Genomic DNA, 25,755 nt, shown 5'->3' on the forward strand with positions numbered 1-25,755 from the left:
AGGGGAGAGAAACTCAGAGCATCATGGGGCCCCCAGCAGCCTAGGCCTATAGCAGCATAAGTAAGGGAAGGCTCAGGGTCACCTGATCCAGCCCTAACTATAAGCTTTATCAAAAAGGAACGTCTTAAGTCTAATCTTAAAGGTAGAGAGGGTGTCCGCCTCCCGAACTGAGACTGGGAGTTGGTTCTATAGGAGAGGAGCTTGATAGCTAAAGGCTCTACCTCCCATTCTGCTTCTGTGGACTCTAGGAACCACAAGTAAACCTGCACTTTGAGAGCGAAGTGTTCTGTTAGGATGATAAGGCTCTATGAGGTCTTTAAGATATGATGGAGCCTTGTCATTAAGGGCTTTGTATGTTAGGAGAAGGATTTTAAATTCTATTCTGAATTTTACAGGGAGCCAGTGGAGAGAAGCTAATATGGGAGAGATATGATCTCTCTTGCTAGTTCCTGTCAGTACTCTGGCTGCAGCATTTTGGATTAACTGGAGGCTTTTTAGGGAATTATTGGGACATCCTGATAGTAAAGAGTTACAGTAGTCCAGCCTGGAAGTAACAAATGCATGGACCAGTTTTTCAGCATCACTTTGAAACAGGATGCTCCTGATTTTTGCAATATTGCGCAGGTGAAAGAAGGCAGATCTAGAGGACATATTCTGATCAAAGATGACTCCAAGGTTCCTCACAGTAGTACTGGAGGCAAGAGCTATGTCATCTAAAGTAACTATATGATTAGACAGCAGATTTCTAAGATTTTCAGGCCCAAGCACAATGACTTCGGTTTTGTCAGAGTTTAGAAGTAAGAAGTTGCAGGTCATCCAGGCCTTTATGTCTTTAAGACTTATATAAATAAATACGTAAATATTAAAAAAGACAACAGACAGACAGACAGACAGACAAATAGATAGATGCCTACTGCATTCTGTATACCGTACTGTATTCACACTCACCCTGTTGTACGCAGCCACAGCTGGAGGCCTTCAGTCTTGACCCAGGACTGAGGCCCTGCCACAGGATCACTGATCCTGGATCTGATGTAATCTGTGTGGATGTTTCCCATGCTGCCGCCCGATGGATTTCCCTGCTGCAGAGACCCAGAGGGCATATTGATGACTTCTGACTCATTTCTCTCTGCAGCTTCCAGACTCTTAGGACAGAACAGATTAGAATAGTCTGACTGTTTATGCACATCTGGACCCTCCACCCTCCAGTGGTTAGGAGCAGCCTAACATTAAAAGGTTTCAACACTGTAACTGGGTCATTCTTCCTCCCTCCAGACAAACTCCCCTGAGAACCAGTACCGATCCAGAAGTCCTGGACAAAGTCTACAGCAGTGCTAATGACCTCTCACACAACATAAATGGACCCACATTCGTTTAGGTCCTCGAGAGTCTGTGATCAGCTTTACATGTCGGGGAGGGGATGTTTGGTTTTGGTCAGGACTTTTGGTGATTATTCATGCCCTTCTATTTTGGCTCTGGAAGAGTTTCAGCTTTTCATCTGATTTAAAGCCAGTGTGAAAACGAGGCCAAATGCTTTTCTCTGAACAAGAGAAGAGTTTCTTTGAGTTTTCTGACTCTCTGACAAATCTGGTTCCAGACTGAAATGTGCTGCCTGGTTTCCCATTAGGTTAATTTACTTTAACATGATACTTGCAGTTCTTTGCTTTCTTGAACTGCTTTCAAGAAATGTTGCTCCATAATCAACTTTTTAAACTTAGGTGTCAGTTACTATTCCTGATACTAATAATGTGTGTATCCTTTGTGAGTCTGAATGTCATATGCACATGCATAGATGGATCACTGAACAGGCCAATAGGCCACGGTCCAGGGGCTCAAGGGTTCCAGGGGGCACTGAGCCAGAGTCACTGTTTTAAGGGACTGAAACAACAACAGATAGAGCAGAGTGATTGCAAAGGGACACGAAATGACTGCATGTAGTCTGGGACTCTTGCGCCATCGTAGGAGGGGTGGGGGCCTTTTAGAAATTCGTGCCTCATAATCCATCAATGGTTTCGTACCAGTACGAATAACCAGGATATAGCAAAACCACTGTGCAGTGTCAGGGTAAAGAACCCAAAGGTAAGTCTGTGTCAGAGTTTTGAGTCTGAGCTCCAGGTGAGGGATATTTTTATTCATCTCCTTCATTGCTTGGTGTATTTATCACAACACTGGATCTACACAGCCAAGACAATGCTTCCTTTTGTTTAGTTCAGACTGTTCACATCAGTAAACCCGTCTATCCACTATCGATTTAAATTTGTGAACCCCCTTTATGTGCTTTAGTTTTGACCCTGGTGGCACACGTACCAGCTCCCCCTTGTTCTCCATTGATACATCCATTATCTATACCATTTATCCTAACCAGGGTCACAGGGGGCTGGAGCCAATCCCAGCTCTAAGTAAAGAATTTTAGCTGTTTCACTACTTAAACTGAGATTAGGTGGAAATAATTTGCCGTCCATCTTTCATTAGCATTTAATGCAAAATAAAAACACTTGATTCGGTTCTGCACAGGAAACAAATTCCTTGTGTGTGTAACATACTTGGCCAAATAAAGGTGATTATCCTTATTATTATTATTATTGCTTTTGCTACATTTTCAGGTTTTGTGGCAAACAAAATCAATTATTGCAGCTTTGAGAAATGTATCTGAGCCATTTCCCCATTAGTTCACGTGAAGTTTGTGGCATAAAATAGCAACTACTGCAAATTTAATGTTTTTGTTAACAATAACAGGACAAAGTGACATTAGAGACGCAGCAGACTTCAGAGCAGCTCCTGTCAAATGTTTAATCTGTTCAGCACAGGGTGTTTATCTCAGTGCAAGTGCCAAAACAACAATATCGAGCCATGTTTGGTTTATGTACACATATGAACTTAGGCACTGAGAAACAGAGCGGGTGGAGGAAACAGAGAGGGTCGAACACAACATGCCGAAAACATCCAGAGTGAAGTCAGAAGACACAAAATGACGCTTTTCTTCATTTCATTCAACCACAAAAACAAGTCAAACGACAGTAATGGTATACATATTTATATTTATATATCTAAAGTGCATTATGGTACAAAAATATAGAAGGTCAGCAGCACCTCAATACATTTACAAAATAAATACACCATTCAGACAAAATAAATTACAGCAAAACAAATCTGACATGATTGGAATAAAAAAAAAAAAAGCACAAAGATGGAAATCTGTCGCCCTACAGAGCATCACATCAGTTTTTTGAATCACACTCTGCCATCTATTCCGCTATATTTAGAATATTTACAGACAATAAATATTTTCCAATTTCTTTCCAAACAATCACTATTACAGAGGACTGTAACAGGAGTATTTAGGAGTCCACTCCAGCTGTCCGTGGGTTTCTGCAACACAGAGAAGGACAAACAGGTTAGTGCACTGCTTTGGTTTCACACTGAAGCACAGCAGCGGCATGGCCGCAACCTGCTGGCCAGGACTGTTTGACCCAGTCAGAACAAATGGCCAGCTTTAATTTTAGGTGTGAAGCATCACATCCAAACAGGGTTTTAGTGACAGGACAGGGCTGCAACAGCTCTTCACAGACTAAAACAGAAACTACTAACTAGCTTCACATGTCTTATCTGGTCAAAACCTCAGCAGCATATTACCAGGAGTCATCTGGAGTGTTGCTGCAGCTGTATTATAACTTCCAAAACTAGCAGTTCTGGCCAAGTTGTATGTGATACACATAGAGAAATGGATGTTGTTCTCAGTAAAATGCTTTCTTCTAGTTTGAAGCAAAAGGGAAATGCAACCTTATTCTTTATTTTGATGTTTGAGGGATGTTATGTTTCTAGTCCCTGCGCCATCACTGGCAAACAATTGTGTTGCTTGCTTCAGTCAACACCTTGAATATACCTCAGTGGACTGAAAGTGATGGTTTACACATTGACTCGAACCACAGAAGTCGACACAAATGTTTGTGTAAAGCTGCAGCTTGATGCAGTTTCAGTCCTCTAAGTCCACGACCTGGACATCTAACGTCCCGGTCATGGCTTTGAAGGTGGTCACTTTTCAAGGTTCAAGGATTTTATTGTCAATTCACCATATGCGCAGGACATACAGAAAATCAAAATACCGTTTCTCTCTTTTCTGTCCTGAATGAGCACATGTTTTTATTATTGAGGATTCTTTCCAAACACTACACTAGGGTCAATCCCAATTCCCTTATCTGATCACTCCTCACTCAAGTCATTGCAGTCTGCCATCTCGAAGGACATCCCAGAGCTCTTATATGTACTCCAAGGAGCAAGGAAGCTGCTGGAGAAGCCATGAGCGAAGATAAAACAGAGCATCCTGCACAGAAGTCTTTCATAGCCTGACATGCCATTTATCAGAAATCAGTGATTGGATGCTTCAGACAAAGGGTCGGAGGAAGGGAGGTCTCATGTCTCTAAAAACATGTTTCCTTGATTCCTCTCTCCACACAGTTTTTCCTTGCATCTTACGTGAGTGGGGCTAAGATGCAAGGAAAAGACGAGAGAAATGTGGATGCCATTAAAGGAATTGGGATGTACCCACAAACTTTCCTTGACTGCCAGACTTTGACCTGTGGACTCACCTTTGTCAGAGACTGACGGCGTTTTAAAGCAGCGCCCTCTGAAGGCCAAGCAGAGACCTCCACTCCAGGGGGAGTCCACTCCCCAGTTCATCCTCCAGCCTCCTCTCCAGTGAGCGCACCCTCCTCTTCCTCTTCTCTCCCTCCCTCCTCTTCCCGCCCCTGCCTTTTTTCTTCTTCTTGCCTGGTGCTTTGAGGACGCTGCCGTTGTATGTCTCTGACTTGTTGGTCTCCTGTGGTAGGTTGGTACCCTCCTCCTCTTCCACCCTGAAGGTGATGGGGAGGTCTTTGCTCCCTCCAGGGGGTTTGGAGTGCTGGGTGCTGCCGGTGGTGCTCAGGTTGTTTCCCAGTCCAACCCCTGAGAGCCCGACGCCAGCGCCGCTGCTGCTCCCTCCTCCGCTTGTGGTCCGGACAGGAAAGTCACGGATCTCCGCCGTGTGGACTTCGTCCAAAAGCTCCTGCAGCCACATGCGACGCTTAAAGTCCTGCAGTGTCCGACCTTTGTCGTGCATCAGCTGAGCGTGAGTCACAGAGCGTTTTCTGCAAAGATCACATGAAAGAATTGGTTCAATTAGACTGTACCAGTTTTCATGTTCATATGTTTGAAATATACTTACCTCCTGTTGCCAGGGAAAAGAAAAACATTTGTCATTCAGTAAAACTGTGAAAATTGTTCTTTACAAGTAAATATTCTGCAGTACATGTACCAGAACAACAGCACAAATATTCACTTTCCTCGTGAGTCATGACGTAACTAGCTCAAAGCATTTCATAACTGCAATGGAAAGGAGCACCACACATGGCTGTTGCTGAGAGAGGGAGCGTGGGACTTATAAGTACTATTTTTAATGAAGCACGTAAAGATACTGGAGACTGAGCTGAGAGTGCAGTAGAGCAGCTTAAGGCCACAGTGACATTTGAGCTCACAGTTTCAGGCCTATAAGAACTGTGCTGTGACAGCAGAGCTATGGAGGCCTGACAGCGCTGAGTGGCCCTGCTCGGCCCACACTGCTCAGCAAATGGTCAAAAACACACAAAAGAGTAAAAAACAACTCCTTCAAGCTCAAAAACACATTAAAAAATGTCTGACCACGACCTTACTGTCTGGACGGGACCACCACAACTGAACTCTACAGCTGAAGATTTTAAAGATGTCCTGACTCACTGTAAACTCCTGTGTCTGCCAAATGAGGTAATGCCATGTACCTCCTGTAGAGAGAGGGAAAGTGGCAATTTTTCTAAGTTAAATGTGTCAGAATACTTCTTCATAAGTAAACACCCTGCATTTAAATATTATGAATGTAGTCACAACAGCCCTGCTTGATTCCAGCACATGGCTGAATTCTCCACCAAAATTCACTGACATTTTTATATTTTTAAAATTTTGTGAATAGTTTTGTGTGATAGGGTCCTAAAAGCACACAGTGACCAGCTTGTTAACAAATAAGAAATAGTCAGAATATTACTTAAGTTTTTTTATTCAGTATTAATTTTTTTTTGAAAATATAAAAATTATGGGGAAGAAGTACATTGAAACTCAAGTACTACATGTCGTGGATGTTCATGTACTTTGTTTTAAAGGTTAGAATATGTATTATTCAGTGTACATAGGTAAGTACAAGTACTGAGTGAAGACGAGTAGTTTAGTTGTACTGCCACGTAAAAACCACATATCTTCATTTTCATTCATTCATATTAGCTGAAAAGAGAACAACTGAAAGGGGAAAAGCAAAAGAACATTTTTCAGTCTTGTGATTAAAGCACACTGTGGTTAAGAGACACCTGCTGCCCACACACACCTGGTGTAAGCTGCAGTTCCCATGAGTCAGCAGCAGGGGGCAGTGTAAGTTAAAGAATGAGGGGGAAGCAGCAGCACAGACAAGCACTGTGAACACTGTTTGGCTTCTTCATCATGTCTTGTGTGATGGAAAACTTTTTTGTCTCTTAGATGCAGATGAACTCTCAGAGACCCCTGCTCTCAGCCCCCCACTCCTCAGTTAAAAAGGCTGGAAAAGCTCAGGACAGCAACTCCCTGCTGCACTCAGGCAGCGAAGTGATTCATTGAACCACAGGAGCTGAATCTGTTTCCAGGCTTGTTAAAAGTGATACACAGGACCTCCACAAGAGGGAAAATGCCAGTTTTCCTTCTGATGCTTCATTATTACGGTCATAGCGAAGACAACCCTTTGGCCCTTCACTTTTCATTAATACTGATGTTAACGGACAGATTTGTGGCACACAGAGCTAGAGAGCTAAACAGCCAGTTATCTGTGGTCCATCAGAGAAAAAAGACTTGGTGATTTCTGTATTTCAAATCAAATGGACTGCCACAAAACAAATACCTGCTGTTTTTAAATATTGTTTTGAATCTTTTAATCTGCATCTGGATGCAAAACTTTACATCTGACACAGCTGTGCCCCGTCAGGTGATTTTCCCAGAGGAGTTCTGGTCATTTCAATTAATCACGTTGCACCAACTGCTGGTGAAGTAGCATTAGAGGAGAGGAGGCTTTCTGGGTACATCCAAAATGAGGAGGAGGCCCAAAACACTGGAGGATTATGCATCTCTTCTAGCCCGGGAAGGCCTCAGAGTCCCCCAGCTCCCATGGTGCTGCTACACCAGCCTACACTGGGATGTGTCCGTGGGACAAGAGCACCTGCCAAATAAGTGTAACTTAAAAAACAGATCAACAGAGTCAAACATGCATTAACCCATTTGTTGGCAGATGTAATAAAATAAAGTTCAGCTACAAGGACAAAAGTTTTAAAGGCTGGAAGAAGAAGAGATGAGTCAGTAGAGGCAGAGGAGGCTGACCTGGTGTCCTTCACATTCAGCTGGAGCAGCAGAAGGATTCAGGTTTTGCTTTCCCACAGTGTTGCGTTACTCAGAGTCTGAACTCTTAGAAAAGCAGAGAGGCACAGGGCATGGCTCGAAGCCTGGAAACGACCAGTGCCAGCCGGCCAAACACCGGTCAGGTGTCTGAACAGAAAGAAAAATGTCAGGCCAGTTGACCAGCAGGAGACTAGGAGCGAAAGAGGGATCTTCTTATTCAGCCTCCCTTGTGTGAAAGTGTGTTTTTCGGCTGAATAATATGAACCAAACCTGCCTCCCAGACACAGAGGGAGCCCCTGAGAGCAGCTTCTGTTTATATGCATACAGATATTTCCTGTAAATGGCAGAGTGAATGAGGAAAACCCACACACAGTGGGAGGCGCATCTTTGAAAAGTGATCTGGCTTTGTTTTTACCTTTAATAAAGCTCACATCAAACACCATGCAGCGAGGAGAGGAGGGAAATGGCCCTGATACATCCTGAGGTGGCAGCGCTCCAGTGCTCACCGTGCTCAGCCTGCCTGCGGCTAATTGTTGATCTCTGTGGGAGAGGGCTGAGAGTGGGAGCGTGTTTCCTACAGTGTGTCAGTTCCCAGCTGACCTACTGCTGCTGGAAACAGGCTAACATGTTTGTTGGTTCAGCTCCTGAAGCTGTGGGGCCTCAGATATCGACTCCCACATGTTCACGATGAGCTGTACAGTTCTCTAACGGGGGGTTCTGATCCCAGACCACCAGAACCACCACAAGACCAGCTGCACATAAGGAAAAACATCTACATTTGAAAGACTTTGCTCGGATTCTTCCAGCCCCTTAGGCTTCAAAAGTATCAAAATAAGCATTTGAGTAGACAAAAAAAATCCAGAAACGTGCAGCCTGAGCCAAGTGGAGCCTGTAACCACTCAGTACCAGAAGCCATAGAAATGTGCCTGATGTCAGATTCAAAATCTATTTCACGTCAGCAATCAGATCGCTCAGGATTCAAATCAAAATGTGGACAGTTTCACACTGTTCAGGCTGGTGCAGCTCCATGAAGAGTTTCTGTACGTTCCTCAAGGTTTCACTGATAAATAACCACTTATTATGTATTTTATCTTTTATTCGCTAGAACACCAGAAACTGTGAAACATGTCTGTCATCATATCTAAAACCCACAAACATTCACGTTCCTCTGATGTAAGACGTCCGAGAGGCTACAAACATCATGTTTGGTAGCTTTTAATCCACAGTGACGAATGACTCAAAGGCCAATTTATCAACTGATTCATTAACGGACTGGATGGCAGATCCACAGGCATTAGAAGGATGTGAAGCCCATATGCTGACTGCATTGTGACTGGAGGCCAGAGAGTGTGGGACCGCCTGCTCTCACCTCTGTCACATCAATGCAACAAGATTTTCAAGACAAATCTAATTTCCTAAGCTTAAAAAACAGGAGATCCAGCTGAAAACCAGCCAAATCTTTCTAAGTGACGGCCACAGCAACAGATGAAGGAGGTCAGAGGTCACGCGCATCCACTGCTCTGCGACTTCTGTTGCAGTGTTTTCATGGTGCCCGCGTGTTCCTTTCCACTCGATGGTGTTAACTCCGTCCTGTGTATCACACAGCGGGTGGAGCTCCATTTCCCCTGAAATAAGCACAAGAAGCTCCACACACACTGAGAGAATGGTCTGTTGTCCCGAGTGTGGAAACTGCTGGAGCCCGTTAACGCTCACGTAAACCTGGACAATACACAGTTTGAATCACTTTAAAGACCTGATGTTCTTCCTTTAGCTCCCAGAATGCATTTCACATGTGGTCTCGCTCCCCTGGGACTCTGAGCTTCCTTCAGTCAGAGAGGCCAGAGGTTTCTGAGCTGCTGTCAGAGCATCCTCCCACGGCCTAATTAAAGACTGATTACATCCAAAAACTGTCTCAGCGCTATCGTCTTTCCAGAGAGAAAAAGCTCTTACTGTGTGTTTAGCATTCTGGCTTAACAACTTGAAAGCACATTTATCCTGCTTGGCATCAAACACCTCAGCAGGAGCAGCAGGTTTGGTTTGGGCTGCAGCCGAGCCAAACATCAGCATTATTCATTTCCTTCCTTTGCAAAGACTTAAAGTCTTTGTTCAGAGACAGGCAGCAGCAGGCAGAGGACAGTGGTCTGAAACTCTCAGTCCTCCTGAACGTGCCACAGAAAGAGGTGCCCGGGGTGGAAAGCAGCAGCGAGGAGGTCGGGGGGTTCAGCCCTATCACACGGAGACGCTCTCTGCTTTAAGTAAACACACAGGTGGCCCAGGGCTGACTAAACAGCTGCTGGCACTTTTTCCAGCCTCTTCTCACCCACCATGTGGGGGGGGGGGCAGGGGCTGGAAAGAAATGAAACTAGCAAGTATCAAAAAAAAAAAAAGATTACCTACAAGTTTATTCCACTTTCTCATTTTTCTGCTTCCTTGAGCCTTTGGTTCAGGGGCACAGATGGGTTGATTTTAGGAGGAGTGAAAGTTAGAAAGCTGGAAAGTGCAAAAATCACATCCAGACTTACATTCTGCTGCTCAGGGCATCAATCGGCCGTCCGTAGTGTGGCACCGGAGAGCAGAGCAGGAACAGAGCCAAGCACCACTGCTGCAGGATTCTCCTGGAGCACAACATCTTTCTGTAGAGACAAACACAGCAGCAGCCTGAGCTGAAGGTGCACTGATTTATACCTGGACAGCTCGATGTCGCTCTAACTGAGCCCCAGTGGTTGAAACGATTAACCCTCATTCACGTCAGGCTCTGCAGGCGAGACGAGACAGCTGCACAGCCAGCATGTTTCACAGCAAATTCCCAGTTAAGCCACAACAAAGCTGAAATGAAACACACCAAAACAAAAGGGGGGCAAGGGGAAGAAGAGGACGAGTTAATGGGAAACTTACTCCCCCACAGCAACGTCTGTCCCACGTGGAAAAAGATAAAGTAACAGAAAGAAATTCACTTCTGTCCTCTCTCAAACTTTCCAGTCTGATTTTCCACCACAGATGAGAGCCAGTCCAGGTGATGGCACCTATGGAAAAAGACTCCCCACAAGCCAAAAGGCATCCAGGAGCTTGACTCTTTACTTTTGTTCACAAGTCCTTAAAGTCAGAGCTGCTGCTCCCGGTGTCCTGCAGGTGGAGGCGAGTGTTGGAGTGATGGCAGGGCAGGCAGCGGCGGCACGAGCTGAGGCTGCTGCTGCTGCTGCGGCTGCTACGGGGCCATGTGATGGGAAGGCTGCCTGCATGCTGCTTGAGTACAGAGCAGGTCAGAGGGAATGGAAGGGGAGGACTTCTGAGCACAGAGGAGGGCCTCCATGATGTCTCTGCCCACTCACTGTGGAGTCTGAGTGTGAGAGGAGTCAGAGAGCACAGGCAGCAGAGGAGCTGGCAGGAGGATGGCGCTCAAGTCAAAGAACTGCCGAAACTATGGAGGCTGGTCAGTGCCAAAAACTGGACACCCACTGGTCATGAGACAGTGTCACATAAAGATGTCAACAACAAACAGCAAAGACGGTGAGAATGATACAGCAAACACTGTGAGTCACAGCTGGAGGAGCCATGGGTCAGCGCCAGGGACGCTGTCCACTTGTTTATGTTGACTGTCGCTATGTGGTGTGTAGGCTGACAAACAGCTGGATACACTCAGGTCCTGTATGCATCCAGCCATTATCTTCCATTTAATCTGGGCGGACAGACGTTATTGCGCCCCCTGGAGGACCACGTGGTGTAGCCACAACCCTGTTCCATTTAAAAAAAATGAAAAGTTTAGAATTTTAAATTTGTAATTTAATAATGTGATACTCTGAAATCCAAACTGAAGTTTGTGAAACATGATGTTTTCACTGCTCTGTGACTCAGTGGTGGTTCCTGTCTGAGGCAGTGACCAGCTTCTTATGTTGGTCATTACAAAAGCCAGCAGTGCATTTAAAGATGGCTGACAGTTATGATCTCAGACAAGACACCACGACAGCATGTGGCCTCCTGGTTTCACTTTACTGTGAACAAGGTTTTACACATCACATGATTCGGCTTCTTCAGACATGTAAATCTGTCATCTGCAGAGACGCTGGGCTCACTTTGCTCCTGTTTTAATGAACTGTCAAATTCTGGTTTTAAACTCACATTCCCATCTGAGGCTTCAGCAGCCCCCACACAGGTCGGTCCATCAGGTTACAGGAATTTAATCTGTCTAATCGAGTCATGGCTGGAAACCTTCCTCATGTGTGGATCAAACTGCTTGACACTCAAAACTTCAGACCACCAACGCTGTCACTGCTCTCTGGCCCAATGTGCTCTGATGTAACCTCTCACACTGAGCTGCATTCATTAACCTGCTGCTGCAGTTCATAGACAAACAGCTGGACTCCAGTGTTGGAGCCAATCCCAGCTGACAGTGGGTGAGAGACAGGGCGCACCTGGACAGGTGGCCGGTCTATCACAGGGCTGACACCCAAAGACAGACACTCACACCTACAGACAGTTTACAGTCACCAGTCCACCTGGAGGAGAACATGCAGCCTTCAAACAGAGAGGCCGCAGTTGGCTGCAGGTTCAAACCCAAATGGCAACGGTACTAACTGCTGGGCCACCCACTTAAAATCTCACTGGAATAAAAGTACATAAATGTTATCATCTGAATGTAGTTAAGTTAGTAACAGCGTCTGTGACTAACAATACATCAGGTGACTGATCCTGAGTCATCAGTGCTTCAGCAGCATTTTCCATGTGTAGCTGGTTAGCTAGTCTAGTCCAGTGGGTCCCAGCCTAGGTGTTGCATCCCTCTAAAGGGCCACCAGATAAATCTGACAGGTCAGTGAAAGCAGGTATTTAGACTAGTCCATGTGAGACATTTAGGAAGCAGCTCTTTGTGGTGAAACTGCTCTTAAACAGATCCTGAACATCCTAAATATGAGGTGGGCTTCAACTACAAACTGCTTTATTCTGAGAGACCACAAGCCAAAGAATCCCTGGGAACCACAGGTTTAGTCCTGACTGTGTTTCTGTAAAAAGGTTTAAGTAACTCCAGTGTAGCTGCATCTGTTCCGGGTCCTGCGCTGTGTCAAGGCATGTAAAACCAGAGATCAGCTGTCAGTTGTGTGCACAGCTCTAGATGGTGGAAATCAATCAGTCCGTTGTTTGTCCCACTGAGCCTCAGTAAAAACATTACAAACACACAGAGCCTGAGGCGACACCTTGGACCTGCTTGTTCTGTTCGACCAGTGAATCAATTATAAAGTTGTCAGCTAATCAATGAATCATCTCAGCATGGCCACATGTACTTTTAGTTTGAACATCTGACAAGTGATCAGCTCTGGCTGTGAATGAAGGAGGCAAGCTCGTTAAAGCCAACAAATACTGTAAAATGTCAGACGCCTGTTTGTATCATCAAAGTCACACACACTGCGCTAACACGACGAAGGGGCTGAGAGCAACACGGCCTGCGGCAAGTTTCACCAATCCTGCCTTGATTTATTAGAAAACTCTTTTGGCATCAGACTAATTTCAAAAAATAATCACATACAGATGTTGACACAGTGGTGTTAAGTGAAACGCGTTGAGTTTCCCGAGCGAACCTCCACACATCGGGGTCGACTCCCCTCCACAGAGCAAACAGACAAACAGTGCGGGCAGCAGCGCGTCCGCCTGCTCCTCTCTGACTGACACGTGTTGAAACACCAGCAATGTGCTCCAGCTGTCACCTCACCATCAGGACCAGATCTATGAGAGACACAGCCAGGCCAAATCACATGCACAGGGGCGTATCTCTCAGGCATGACCCCCCCCATGACCATGTGGAAACCATCTGTGGGAAAAAATGTTTACACAAGTCTGTGGCATCAACATGTTGGAGCTGAGATTTATGAGTTTTTATGCCCCAGTACTGAGCGAAAACTGGGTTTCAAACAAAAGACGTGATTGATCTTACTTACATTTCGGCCAGTTGACTTCGTTGTGACTTCACACAACATTTTGTGATTTCTCTTTTGGAGCAGGAACAAGTTAAACGATAGCTGATTGAACCAGTTTTATCCTGGACTAAGCAGTGGGTGGGGGCTGGGGGGTAACTGGAATGACTGTGGAGTGGTTCAGCTAAAAAGGGAGGAGTTATAACAAAAGAACAGTTTTGACTAACTGTTCATGGTTTCTGCTTTGCTTCAATGTGGCAGCTTGGACCAGCCAGCACCACCAGCATCTCAACACCACGTGCTGCATTGGAGAGTGCACAAAATCTCACTAGTACCCAGTGAAAAAAGCTGAAACAGCCCGATAAACAGGATAGATGAATGGTGGAAATGTGGCTGCAGCAGGACAAACCCAAACCAAGGTGCTGTCTTGGATGCAAAAATACTGCAATAATAACCACTGTTGAATAAATACACCTGCAGAAACTGTGCTCCTGTCCACATTAGGTCAGACAGAAATACACTGTCAACACAACACTGAGACGTCATCACATGTCACTCGTTTCCTATGTCCACGCCCAGCAGACACAGATCAACTTGCTCCTCCATGTGCAGTGTGTCCATGTCCCCCTAATTAGCCTCAGCCCAGTGCTTGCCCTCTGTTCACTCTGGGTTTGGTCTCCACCACCTCCCGAGGGAAACCTCTGGCTCTGGAGCAGCTAAACGCTCCACTGTGTTCCCCAGCTGTTCTCTGACTGGCCCTGTCTGCTGCCGAGCAGGTCGCGCTGTGAGAGTGGAGACAGTGAACCGGGATGCTGTGGTCCAACACTGAACTGTGAGCTGAAAACCTGTAGCAGCAGAGCTGTTCACATTACACTTGGTGAACATTATCCAAGAAATATTAAATACAGCCTCTAATCAAATCCAGATTAACGTCTGTTGACATCAACACATCTGGAGAACGAGTGGCGCTAGTGGTGTAGTGGAGCTGTGGGGGCACATCAGACATGTTGATGTCCCATTGAGGCCTCTGTGCTGAATACCCCAGGGTCCAGTCATGAGTCCATAGAACACGATGAACGTGGGTCTGTTTTGCGGCGACTAATCAGTCGCCTCCCTTCAGTGTGGACACTGAGTATGAGGAGCAGCATGACATGCAGATGGACGGCTCACCAAGCACTTCCAGATGTTTCGCTATGTCAGCCTCCATGGGCAGTGCTCCACAAACTGCTTCAACCCCAGACAGGCACCGGGGGCTTCCCTGCAGTGTGGACTCTGACTCAACACTGGAGCCACTGGAGTGGAATCACAGTGTATTTCCAGTTTGCTCAGTTATCAGACTCGCTCACTGTAAAGGTCACTGTGTGCACACCACAAGCACACAATGAACACATTATTTGTTAACTGTGCAGCTGCCAACATGAAGTCTGGATATGGTGACGCAACAGACTTTTCTACAGCTCCTGTCATTCATTAATGAGCATAAACAGAATCCATTGTTCCTTCCAAGTCATCATGCGTATGAAAAGAGTCAGTGCTATGATGGTGAATGAGCAGTGCCAGGGAGAATCATGGGAGCACTTTCCCCCAGTTTGTCTGTAAATTAGTCCAGTTCCTTCCAGTTTCCGAGCTCCTCTGGCTGGAGTCAATTCAGGAACATAAAGTCCAGGGACTCTTTTTTAGACCCAAGAACAAAAGGAGGTACATCAGGTGATTAGTGGGAAATTCTACCTGTGTGTGACCCTCCCACCTGCTGGGCCGCGGCTGGAGGGAAAGGTCTCATATGAAAGCTACGTTACCTGCAGGTAGAAGAAACAAGCCCTTTCCTGGCAGCAGCAGCATGTGGGGCCTCACCAGGAAAGCTGTTTTAGATTCATAGAAAATTGCTGTGTTTTGGTAGAGCATGAAATACACAAAACAAATGCCCACTTTCAATCTTTGTGAGCGCAACCATGTTAACCCCCTCAAGTCGTAGCTTCCAGGTTCCCTTCAAGTATAGAAATAAGTGAGCAAAATATGTCTCTTAGTGCAGAATCAGACTTTTTACAGTCATAAATCAGGGGTCAAATGAGTAGCCAGTTAATCCTTTCTGAGCAAAAACGTCAGAGATTTTCTGCTTTTCTCTGATTTAATTTGAACATCTGGCTATGTCAACAACAAGACAGCTGACATCTTTTGCCATTCAGCAGCTTTTCTTCTGGTTGTGATCCATGAGCTGAATCCACCAAACAAATTGTCTTTTCTGTGGCTCAGATATTTCCCTTCTCTAGTGCTGCTTTCATTGCCATGTCTTGTGGATCAGAGGCAGTTTTTTTATGCAAATGGTCGATTAAGGGTGTGTCTACATCTATTTATGGCTGAAGGTGGGAGTAGTAAAGAAGCTCTTCCAGATGTGCCCAGTTCCACAGAGACAGAGATTTATAAAACAGAATCAGGGGCATGCATGTTGCTTTATCAGTCTGATGGAAACAGTGCGCATGCTCTGTAAGTTTTGGTCATGAATCTTCACAGTTCTATGGTTCTGGCCCCTGAAGGTCCACAGCAGTGTGAACAGACCAGATGTCCTCAGACCAGATCTGGGCCACCTGCGTATGTGCTCCTAGACCTGATTCTTCTCTGACCTCTGATTGTGTGAGTGCCGTCAGAACAGTCAGATCAGTATCCATGTGGTCTTTTTAATGTCTCCTCCTCTGCACATACAGGTTGTCGTCATCATTTGGCGTCGGCCCCTCACAGACCAGTAACAATAAACATGGAGGAGAGTGACGACAGCGACGGGGTCAGTGGAGAGACCAGGACGTTTATGGAGAAGCTTCTGATCAGGCCAAACTGGGAGGAACATATCGTAACCCACCAGTCTGGGAGGAAACTGGGTCAGCTGACCGTCGCACGCATTACCTGTTTTTTATTCTTGTGTACACGTGGCTCACATTTCAGTTATACCTGTGCACATGTGGCAGTTTAGGAGCTGAGCAGTGTTCAAACCGGACACGGCCCTGACACACACAGACAGGAAGCAGCAACACAACAAGGTCGGAGCATTAAGGCCTGAGACGTGGACGCAGCCTGGGTATTTCACTGCTCTGTTAAAGTTCACACTCTTAAAGATCCTTTCTGTATGATCATCCCCCTGTATTATAACAGGTTTAAGGAGTTCTGAAGGCTTAACATGGCTCTGTTCCCCTGCTGGATGTGAAACAAATTCACTAAAGTGTCCTCAGACTCTTTTTAATAGCTGTGATGGCAGCTGAACAGCAGCTGTGTGTCTTGCAGTAAATCACAGAGGAGTTCTCAGCATGAGGAATGGAGGATGGAGAAATGCTGGATGTGCGAGCAGCAGCTGGGAGAATGGGGAGGGGGGCAGGCTGATGGATGATGATGATTGAGGGATGATGAAGAGACCATAAGATGTCTTGCCCACTCCTCCTCTCAGGGGTGGCCCTCCTCCTCTGTAGCCCCGCCTCCGCTTGGCGGTGACATAATTTAACGGAGGAATTCAGGAAAGCTTTTTTTGGATCGGGATGAACAGAAACTCTTAGTGCCATAAAGACAGATTCTACAATGCACACCCACCACAGGAACACATGCTCCACCACCGCGGTGCAACCACAGACAGTCATCCTGCAGAGTCGCACTGAAAACCGCAGCAGACGTACTGCCATGTTCACTGCCTTGCCCGATCCAGTGACCCTCTGAATGTGAAAACGTAGCCTGAATAAGAACAGTGAATCTGGGTTTGTCTGATCCAGGAAGGAGAGATTTAACATTTTTTTTACAATATGTTTGATTTGAAACAGCAAATATATGTAATTCACGTGGAGCTAGTTCACATGGTCACAGGTGATTATTCACACATTCAAATGCTGTTTCATGACAAATGTTAAAACTGGGAAAGTGTCGTGTATCAGCGTGGCTATGACTAACCGTCATGTCCAATGCTGACACATCCCAAAACCCAAAGATGCTGAGTTTGGTATCAGCACAGATGGATAACTGTATGCACCTACCAGGGGCCCAAGGGGGTTCGTGGCCCCTGGACCAGCGAACCCAGTAGGGACTGTTAGCCTTCCCGTTGGAAAGTCAATCAAATGACTATGAGACGACTACAAAAGGTCACAACAATGCAAAACGACTACAAACAGAAAAAGACCAAATGAATGAAAAGAGACAGGGAAGACCCCCAAAAAAGCAAAACAAGCACAGACCTATGCAGAAGGAGATGTAGAAGTGTAGGAGACGTAGGGGCCTCCTACATCTGTGCCCAGTGGCCCACTGTCCCGTGATCTGTCTGAGACTATCAGAGGTAATAAACCGTGGGCTTTCAGCAGCTGGAACCAGAAAAAGTGTTTTGCTTGAAAAACATCTTCAACAGTTAATGGATTATTAAAGCTGGCAATTCATTTTCTGTTGTTGGACCAAGTGACTTATCGACTGTCTGAATTAACTAAGAATAGAAACCAAAGGTCAAAGCAGAGTCTGAGCTTTGACTAACACAGAATGGAGTCAGGAACTGTTTCATTCAATTCTGCTGAAACTAAACGTCTGTGTTAATTGACGGATCGTGTAAAAAAGGAGCCAGTGAGTTATAAATAAGTTCTCATACAGCATAAGCAGCAAAAATGGAACCACATCGCTCAGCAAGTCCTCCTGTGTGCACGCTGTGGGTGCACGCTGTGTGTTCACGCGAACAGCCAGCGGTGCACAGGCGCCTGCAGTCTGCCTTTCTCTGTGTCTCTGGGTGACTTCTGCAGATGTCACCAGATGGGCGTGCTCAATCTGCTGGTGTGTCGCTCCTGGAATCATGTTTCTGCGCTCAATTAGATTTGATTATGGTTAGTGCTGCCCTGCCAGCAGGGAAACTGGGCTGAACTCGCTGCCGTTCGCAGCAGTGTTTGTGTGTTTCCGCTCATGATTTGATCAGCATTTACAAGGAGACACTGGAGAGTCTGAACGCTGACTCCGGCACTAACTTGTCGTCTGTGTGCTGAATACCATGGATGTGTGAAGGAGAACTGGACGCTGGCCAGTCACGAATGAGAACTGCTGGCCTGCCTTACAGTCCAACTGGTAGTCTGCTGAAGAGCAGTTCAGCACCACAACAGCCCCGGCAATCTGCACTGGAGCTCTCTGTGGTGCCACCTGGGTCCTCGTACCCAAAACCTGACCTTAAGTCTCGTTGGGTCACTGGGCCTGACTGCAATTACCCTGGAGTCCTGTGGACTACAGGCTGAGCCCGTTTCATTTTCTAGTCCTCTTCCTCACACTTTATATTTGTGCACTCAGAAAACTGCGACCAACCGAGCACCTTGCTGTGACACCATAACGCTGGCTCACCTGTGTCTGAGCTCCTGGCTTCTTCCAGATCTGGTGACGAGTTGTCAAAAGTAAAATCCTGGCACCTCTTGTTCTATGGAGAGAAGAAGGCCCTGTGGCTCTTGGAGGCTGCTCGAGAGTCTCGTCCTCTCTCTGCTTGTTTGTGAAAGCTCAAAAAGGCTTTTTAAAAAGGCACAGCCCGCCTGCTGACATCAGAGGCCGGTCACCACCATCACCACCACCTCACAGTAGCAGAAGGATCCATGAACTTACTCACTCTGTTTTCCCTCCCACGTCCCCTTTCTGTCATCCTTTCCTGCCCTGACAAAGACACACAAACGCACCACAACCTTAGCTCAGACTTCAGAGTCAAACTACATGACACATGAACACTTTGTGTCCTCTTAGGCCCCTGCTGCTAAACGTTGTTGCCATTTTTGAGGTCACGTCACTCTCACTTTGTTGATTGAGTTTCACTCTCCTGCACGTCACTGAACCACACGACCTAACTCCAACCCCACAGTGTTCGTTCTGCACCTACCTAAACTTTACTTAGGCAGGTTCATGTGATAATTTAAAAGCCAGTTGTGAAAACAGTGTTCAGAGCGTCTGGTGTCGTCTCTGTGTTTCCCTCAGTTTAATCCTGCTCCATTAACTAATGGCCCCCAGCTGTCAGGCTTGTGTTTGACTGGCTGGAGGAGAACCTCTCCACAACATGGTAGTAGTGGTTTTGCTGGTCACGCCTCCCCCGGCTTATGTAGCATCCCTCCTAATCTCCAACATGAAAGCAGAGCACTCCGGTTTCCAGCCATGTCATCTGGTCCCAGTTCTCTATGTTTAGCAAAGGGTCGTTGTGAACACTGGGTCAAACGTTGCTTCACGAGTGAGGACTGAGTCGAAGCCAGACACTGCCTGCTGCCATTCCCACTCCACCAGGTTCTCGGCGAAGCCAGGAAGCACATACAGTACAGTGCCACTGACTGTTCCCAGAGCAAAGGGCGACACTCCAAGAATTACCTGAGAGTGATCCAAGGCTTGTGCATTTACTGCTGTTTAATGTTCTTACTTACTAACTAGTGGAACCTCTGATTAATAAAGCTGAGTAGAGTGGACAGGTCAGACCAACAAGGGCAGAAACAGGCTACAGAACATGTTCTTACACAGCCATGAAAAAGTTGCATTTCAGATTTCTACCCAAGACACTTTAAATGCAGTTCTGCTATAGTGACGACACTCAGGCAACACAAAGGGCTGCGCTGGTGGCGGCACCTTGTGCTAGAACTCTGGCCCGGGCAGGTCCGACACGCCTGGGTTTAAAGGCGCTGTAGACGCTGCGTAAGGTAATCTGTCTTTAGGACTCAGTGTCTACATAGGTACATTCTGATAATAAAAATATAAGTTAAAAATGCAATAATTTGAAAATAAATAGAAAGAAAAGACATATCTTGATTTAATCACTGGTACACATGAACAATTTAATTTGCTGTTGATTGAACATTCAGTTAGATGGAAGCTGAAGAAGAAAATGACAAAGACATTTATTGAGTTCTTATGGGTTTTTGTGAACTGGGTGATTTTCCAAGTCTGTTTCCTGTAAAGACCTCACATATAACCTGCCAAACCTGAGCAGCCTGAGTTCATCCTGTGTTAAATCCAAGCTAATTAATACAAGAGCACAAATTTGTTTATTTGTTCTTCAAGTGCAAAAACCTGGACATGCCGTCGAATCTAAAGGGACCCACGGGAATCCTGGTTCTCACTTTTACTTCAGCTATTTTCTGTTTGAACTGATGATCTACAACAGGACGTTCCACCTGTAGCTGACGAACAGCTTCACACCTTTTGATTGAGTCACTTCTCACTGGTGTATCGATGTGCACAGGCTGTGCTGTCTGTTGCTTGTTGGATGTGTCTGGATTACACAGCATGTAATCTAATCCTGACACACGTTTCATTCTGCTGTGACACCACACTCTGCCCAGCAGTGATGTAATGTGCAGAATTAGCTAGAACTATTCAGCTGGAGGGCTCACGTTGCTGTGACAGTAATGAAGGCTGAAACTGCACCGCTGTGCATCAGCGCTTCACCAAGTACATCTTCTTTTAGTCTTGGAAAACATTAGTCATCCGTGAACCCAGATGAAACGAGCTCTCCTAATGAAACGTCCGGCTGATGTCTGATGTTAACAGCATCAAAGAGCAGATTAAAGAGAGAAAAGAAACAGTGAAATGGCACTAACGAGATAACGTGGAGCAGAAGGATCGTCCGGGATTTTGTCCTGAATGTTTCTGCTCTGCTGCTGCTACAAGCTCAATGTGGCTTTGATTTAAGACTCTACAGACACTGGGAGGTGAAAATGGAGCAGTAAAACATTTCCACATGCCTGAGTGTTGGGTTTATTGTGGAGACGTAAAGCTGAGAGGCACATACAGACACAATATTAGACCAGAATCAACTGTCTCCTTCTAATGAATCTGTTTGAAGTCGATTTGTTCTCGCCACTGTGATGGATTAAATAACAACCAGACACCGCCGAGGACTTCATGTCTTTGAAAGTGAACATTTCAAGTGTGTGGACCCTCACTGTTTGAAGAGGTGGGACAAACAGATGGAGACCACACGGGCTGTTATTCAAAATGAGTGAGTGAGTCAAAGGGAGCCTGGGGGTGCATCCCAAGTCTCCTGTATGATCACTCCTCGACCCAGAAGTCATTCAGGTTGAGTGGGGATCAGGGACGTTCCTGCCATGAGGAGCCATGAGCTGGGTGTAAAACTGGATGTAAAACACAGCGAGCAGAGCCTGAGGCCCCGCACGCAGACAGCGAGACGGGTGGGCTGGCAGGGCAAGTTAGCAGTCTATCAACCGAACAAGGGACCAGGGCTGATGAAGAGTCCGGGCAGGAACAACCAGGAGGCCAAAACACATGACAACAGTCCAGGATGAACAAGGGCCAAAGTCCAGAGTCCAAGACAGGGGCCCGAGCCAAACACCAGAACAGAATCAGGACCAGGATTGGGACTCTGAGCTCTTGAGATGGCAAAGAATTTAAACACAATTTCTCAGTTTGATGTCACTGACAATAAAAACATGTTTGTCTATACAAGTGGTTGTGAATGAGTGTGTGGCCTGTGTGTAGCTGCCGCCACTCTTCTGGTTCTGTTCCCAGAATCCCTTTCCCCCTGACTCAGAGCGTACATCACTGTCCCTATCCCCTGTCAGTGCTCACATGTTCCCAGTATGGTTCCACTTTGAGAGCATAATTTGATTTATGCAGAACATAGCCGAGTCGATTTTAAAACGAAAACACAAAGAACAACATGAGGACCACAAGACTCACAACATATCGAATGGCAGCTGAGGGCCCTTCATCATGAACTGACTAGATCTCCTCTGCGGTAACAGGCGCCCCCCTGCTGGCCGCTGCCTGTGGGGGCATCGTGCTCCTCTCACTATACAAAACAGAGAAGATAACAAACAGAAAACAGACAGGGAAACAAAAGGTCACAAGCAGAAAGCTGAGAACTGCTTTGTGTTGGGGCCATCAGAGAGTGTAGACGTCTGCACGGGTTCAGTACCTGTGTGTGAGTAAAGGTAAAGGTAAAGTTCTGTATAAATAACATGAGGTAAGTAGAAAGGCACCCACACTGCACTCTGCTATTAGCAGCAGTGTTTCTTGGAGCTATTTTTAGCAGCGACATGTCTGATCTGCTTCGTGTGGTAGAAAGTCAACTTGGAAATCGAAACTAAGTGAAAACATTTGAAGTGAGGCCAAGCTGATGGCTCCACTGCAGTGCAATTATACTTTTTATTGGCTCTCCAGCCGCTTTGTGCTGCCTGCTACACGACACACCCATCTCACATCAACCGCCGCCGCCCGGCTCCTACACGGCTTCTGTCAGCTTCACCAGTGTGCGTCTGTGTTTTGGTGTCCACAGTCACCTTCCTTCATCTGCAGCTTTCAGCTGAAAAGTCTGATTGTGCTGGCTCTGCCCTCTGCAGCAGTTTGCCGGCACGTCCCTGTGTTGCAGTGGAAGAACTGCGGCTGGAATTACAGATTCGTAGGCGAGCTTAATCTCTGAGGACACCTTTGCCCATGGAAACTACAGTAAAGCAGCCACAAGAAAAACAGTTCATCATACGTTCACAGAGTCCACAGCGCCACAGATCTCGTATTAAGACTGAGTTGACACAGTGCACGTGTTTTTCTTGTGTGTTGAAAACGTCCAAGTTGGTTCTCAGATCTGAAGCAAGAAAATCAGAATGTTTCAGATGGTCATGTTTCTATTGTTGCAGGGAAGGGAACAGGTGTGTGAGTGGGTGGGGAGGTCAGGTGACTGGGGATGGAGGGAAAGATTTCCTGATGGCCGACATCCTAATGTGGGGGAGCTGAACAAGCTGTGCCGAAACAAGAGTAAACCTCTCGGGGCCAGATGGGGCCGATTGGATAATGCTATAATAACACAGCAGCCTGAGAGTCATGGCGGAGCAGCACCGCAGTCAGACTGATCTGAGCCCAGCCACGCCGTGGTTTTGTCTCTTCACAGCTCCACACACGCCACTTTTCCCGCCAGGGGAGTCGCACTCTGACGCACGAGCCCTCCCTCTCTGTGGAGACCCTTTCAGTTTGTCCCAGAGCAGCAGAGACAACCTGAAGTCAACCCCAAACATGCATCTGGTCCAAAGTTGGAATGAGGTTTCTATTATTGGAGCTGCTCAGTGTGTCAGAGGGGTGACGCTGATGCTGGCTGGAAGCTTGCAATCATTTTAGGTTTGACTTTCAGTGTTTCCAAACATTTAAAGGTTTCATGAGTCACTGAATCCAGAGCCAGATATGTAAAGAGCTGCTGGTTGGACGTCTCTGGACAATCACAGGTCTGAGGATGCCTTATCTTTACTCAGAAGACTTTGTTATGTTTACTGTCATGTCCCATTCTGTGTGCTGATGCCACCAGCTGCTGCGTGCACACAAAACTAAACAGGAAATGCACATAAAACGTTGCTCCTTAGTGCTGCTGGTGGCCACAAACCTTTAACCTCTCAACCCTCTGAAACATCTTAGGAGTAAAATCAAAGACAAGGCAGGCCTTTTATTCTCAGGATAAATGGCTTGAATGTGGATTTATCCATGTACATACAGCAGGACATGCTTGCAGCTGCAACAACAGGCTCCCTGAGGCACAAGAGCCCAGCATTCACAGCGGTTAAGAAACCAGTGCTTCGCCGTTTTGAGCCCGTGGCACCATTGTTGCAGTTGTGATGAAGCACACACATAGGTCACAGTAAAAACATAACAAGTAAAGACAGTGACTGAGTTTCCATCCAAATGTAGAGCCAAATCTAACCCTAACCCAACAGCAAGAGGCTGATTCTCGGTCGGTCAGTGCCATTAAACCAGAGCAGAAGAAGAGGGCACAGCAGGATGCCCTAATTAAAAGACTATTAAAAAAATAAACTTTGTTGCCTTTTGCTTTTATTGATGCTCCAACTTCTTCACCTCAGCCATGTATACAAACCAGTCAGGATGGAACCCCCATCCTCTGCTCCTTCCCTGATGTCTGAACATGAGCGAGACCTACCAGGGGTCTGACCCGGCAGCACGACGATGAAGCCCACACTGGTGGTAAAAAGCTCTCAGCGGTGAGCGACAAGGCTGACATTGTGAGCATGAGCTCATGCTTGTTCAGCGCCCAGACCAACAGCCCCCTGCTACGACTCATTTACTCGGCCACAAGAAACTCCTCAGATGGTTTTCTAGGTAATGGTCATTGAAAGCTCATAAATAGCAGCCGAGGTGAGGACTTACATGTCTGATTGACCGTGGCAGCTGCACACTATTGTGCATTGTTAGTTCAGCACACAGGTGTGTTACATACAGATGGAAGGTCCCGAGGTTAAATAACGTGCCTCAGGCCATCCTGCGGTGTGTTCCTCGGACAGCTCAGGTGCCTTTGCTAAACACTTGGTCGAAGAGCCCCGCTGCCATTTCAGCAGCAGTGATACACAACACTGTGGTGACACTAAATGAGCTTCTGCTACATCCTAATCTGAAACATTAGTGCAGCTGTCAGGTACATGAGAGTATAACATGAAGGGCAGTGCGAAGCTGCCTTGTGTTTAGTTGCAGGGGTTGGCTGTGGTTTTCTGGGTGGCTTCACACTGAAATCTGTTTCTCTGCTTGTTCAGACTTGTATCTAGTTTCTCCATGTTCGACCTGCACCAGCAGCAGCTGCCGCTGTTGTTTCCAGTCCAGCTGCAACTACACAGCTCAGCACTCCACTGTCCTCACTGTCGCCCTTCCTCATGGTAGCTGTGTCGGGCCCCTGGGGGCCCCGGTCTAATTGAGTCTCTGCTGTTCTCTCCAGCTGGAGGCCCACACAGGCAAGACACTCTCTTTCAACTCCCTAAACCTCAGGCATGGCCACAAATGGCTGCGGTGGCTGCCAACACACACACAGAGCAGAAAACGCTCTGTCTCAGTCCGCTGGCCTCTGCTCGCTGTAAACACCACCCGGCTGTTACACTGGCGGGGGTGGCTTGCTGTTTGACGAAGGTGGGATTCCACACACCGCTAAATAAAGCTGCCTTTTTTGTTTTGAGGCATTGTGATGTCATCGAGCTGTCTGTGCCTTCAGACGCTCTGATTGGCTGCTGACACCACCGTGTCACCGTGGGACAAGGCCCAGGGCAGCGTGGGAACCTAGCACCACAGCAGTCCTCCACCTTTTACTTCTGCAGCCTCCTGTGAACACAGCTCTGAAACTGTTTCTCATTTAGATGAATTAATATCAGGCTGGTTCATATTAGGTCCGCCTGTCCTCCTGAATGTCCCCAGTGCTCCTTACAGTCATGACAATCACAGTGTGAGAGGATCCATATGTGACAGGCAGACTATTTAAAGCAGTGGTGGGCGTTGTGTTGTGGATAATGTGTGCGGTGTCGCTCTACACCCAGAGAGCTTCACTTGTTATGATACCAAAGTAGAAAGGAATACAGTCGCGGCTCACGACAGAGGCCTCCAAGTAAGCCGGGGCTTACCAGCACTGCCAGAGCGTCTGCCAGCACAGCTCTGTGGTCTCCCTGCACACTCCCAGTCAGCCGACTCCGAAACGCGGTTTAGATTACACATA

At 46.7% G+C, this 25,755-nt stretch overlaps 1 protein-coding gene across 4 annotated transcripts in view; it reads right to left on the reverse strand.

Annotated features, from left to right (window-relative positions):
• Positions 1-3,147: 3,147 nt before the first annotated feature.
• Positions 3,148-25,755, reverse strand: part of pthlha (parathyroid hormone-like hormone a) — a 24,795-nt gene continuing 2,187 nt past the window's right edge. The window contains exons 1-4 of one of the 4 annotated variants that reach the window (XM_020613547.1): positions 10,312-11,098; positions 9,939-10,049; positions 4,587-5,123; positions 3,148-3,369 (exon numbers count right to left, since the gene is read on the reverse strand). In XM_020613547.1, coding sequence (XP_020469203.1) covers positions 4,610-5,123; positions 9,939-10,045 — 621 coding nt within the window. In that variant the 5' untranslated portion in view covers positions 10,046-10,049; positions 10,312-11,098 and the 3' untranslated portion in view covers positions 3,148-3,369; positions 4,587-4,609. Of the gene's footprint in view, positions 3,370-4,586; positions 5,124-5,200; positions 5,601-9,938; positions 11,099-25,755 lie in introns of those variants that run through there. The other 3 variants (XM_020613548.1, XM_020613546.1, XM_020613549.1) reach the window with 3 other exon arrangements.

This window comes from Monopterus albus, unplaced genomic scaffold, assembly GCF_001952655.1.
Source record: "Monopterus albus unplaced genomic scaffold, M_albus_1.0 scaffold134.1, whole genome shotgun sequence".
Taxonomy (NCBI): domain Eukaryota; kingdom Metazoa; phylum Chordata; class Actinopteri; order Synbranchiformes; family Synbranchidae; genus Monopterus; species Monopterus albus.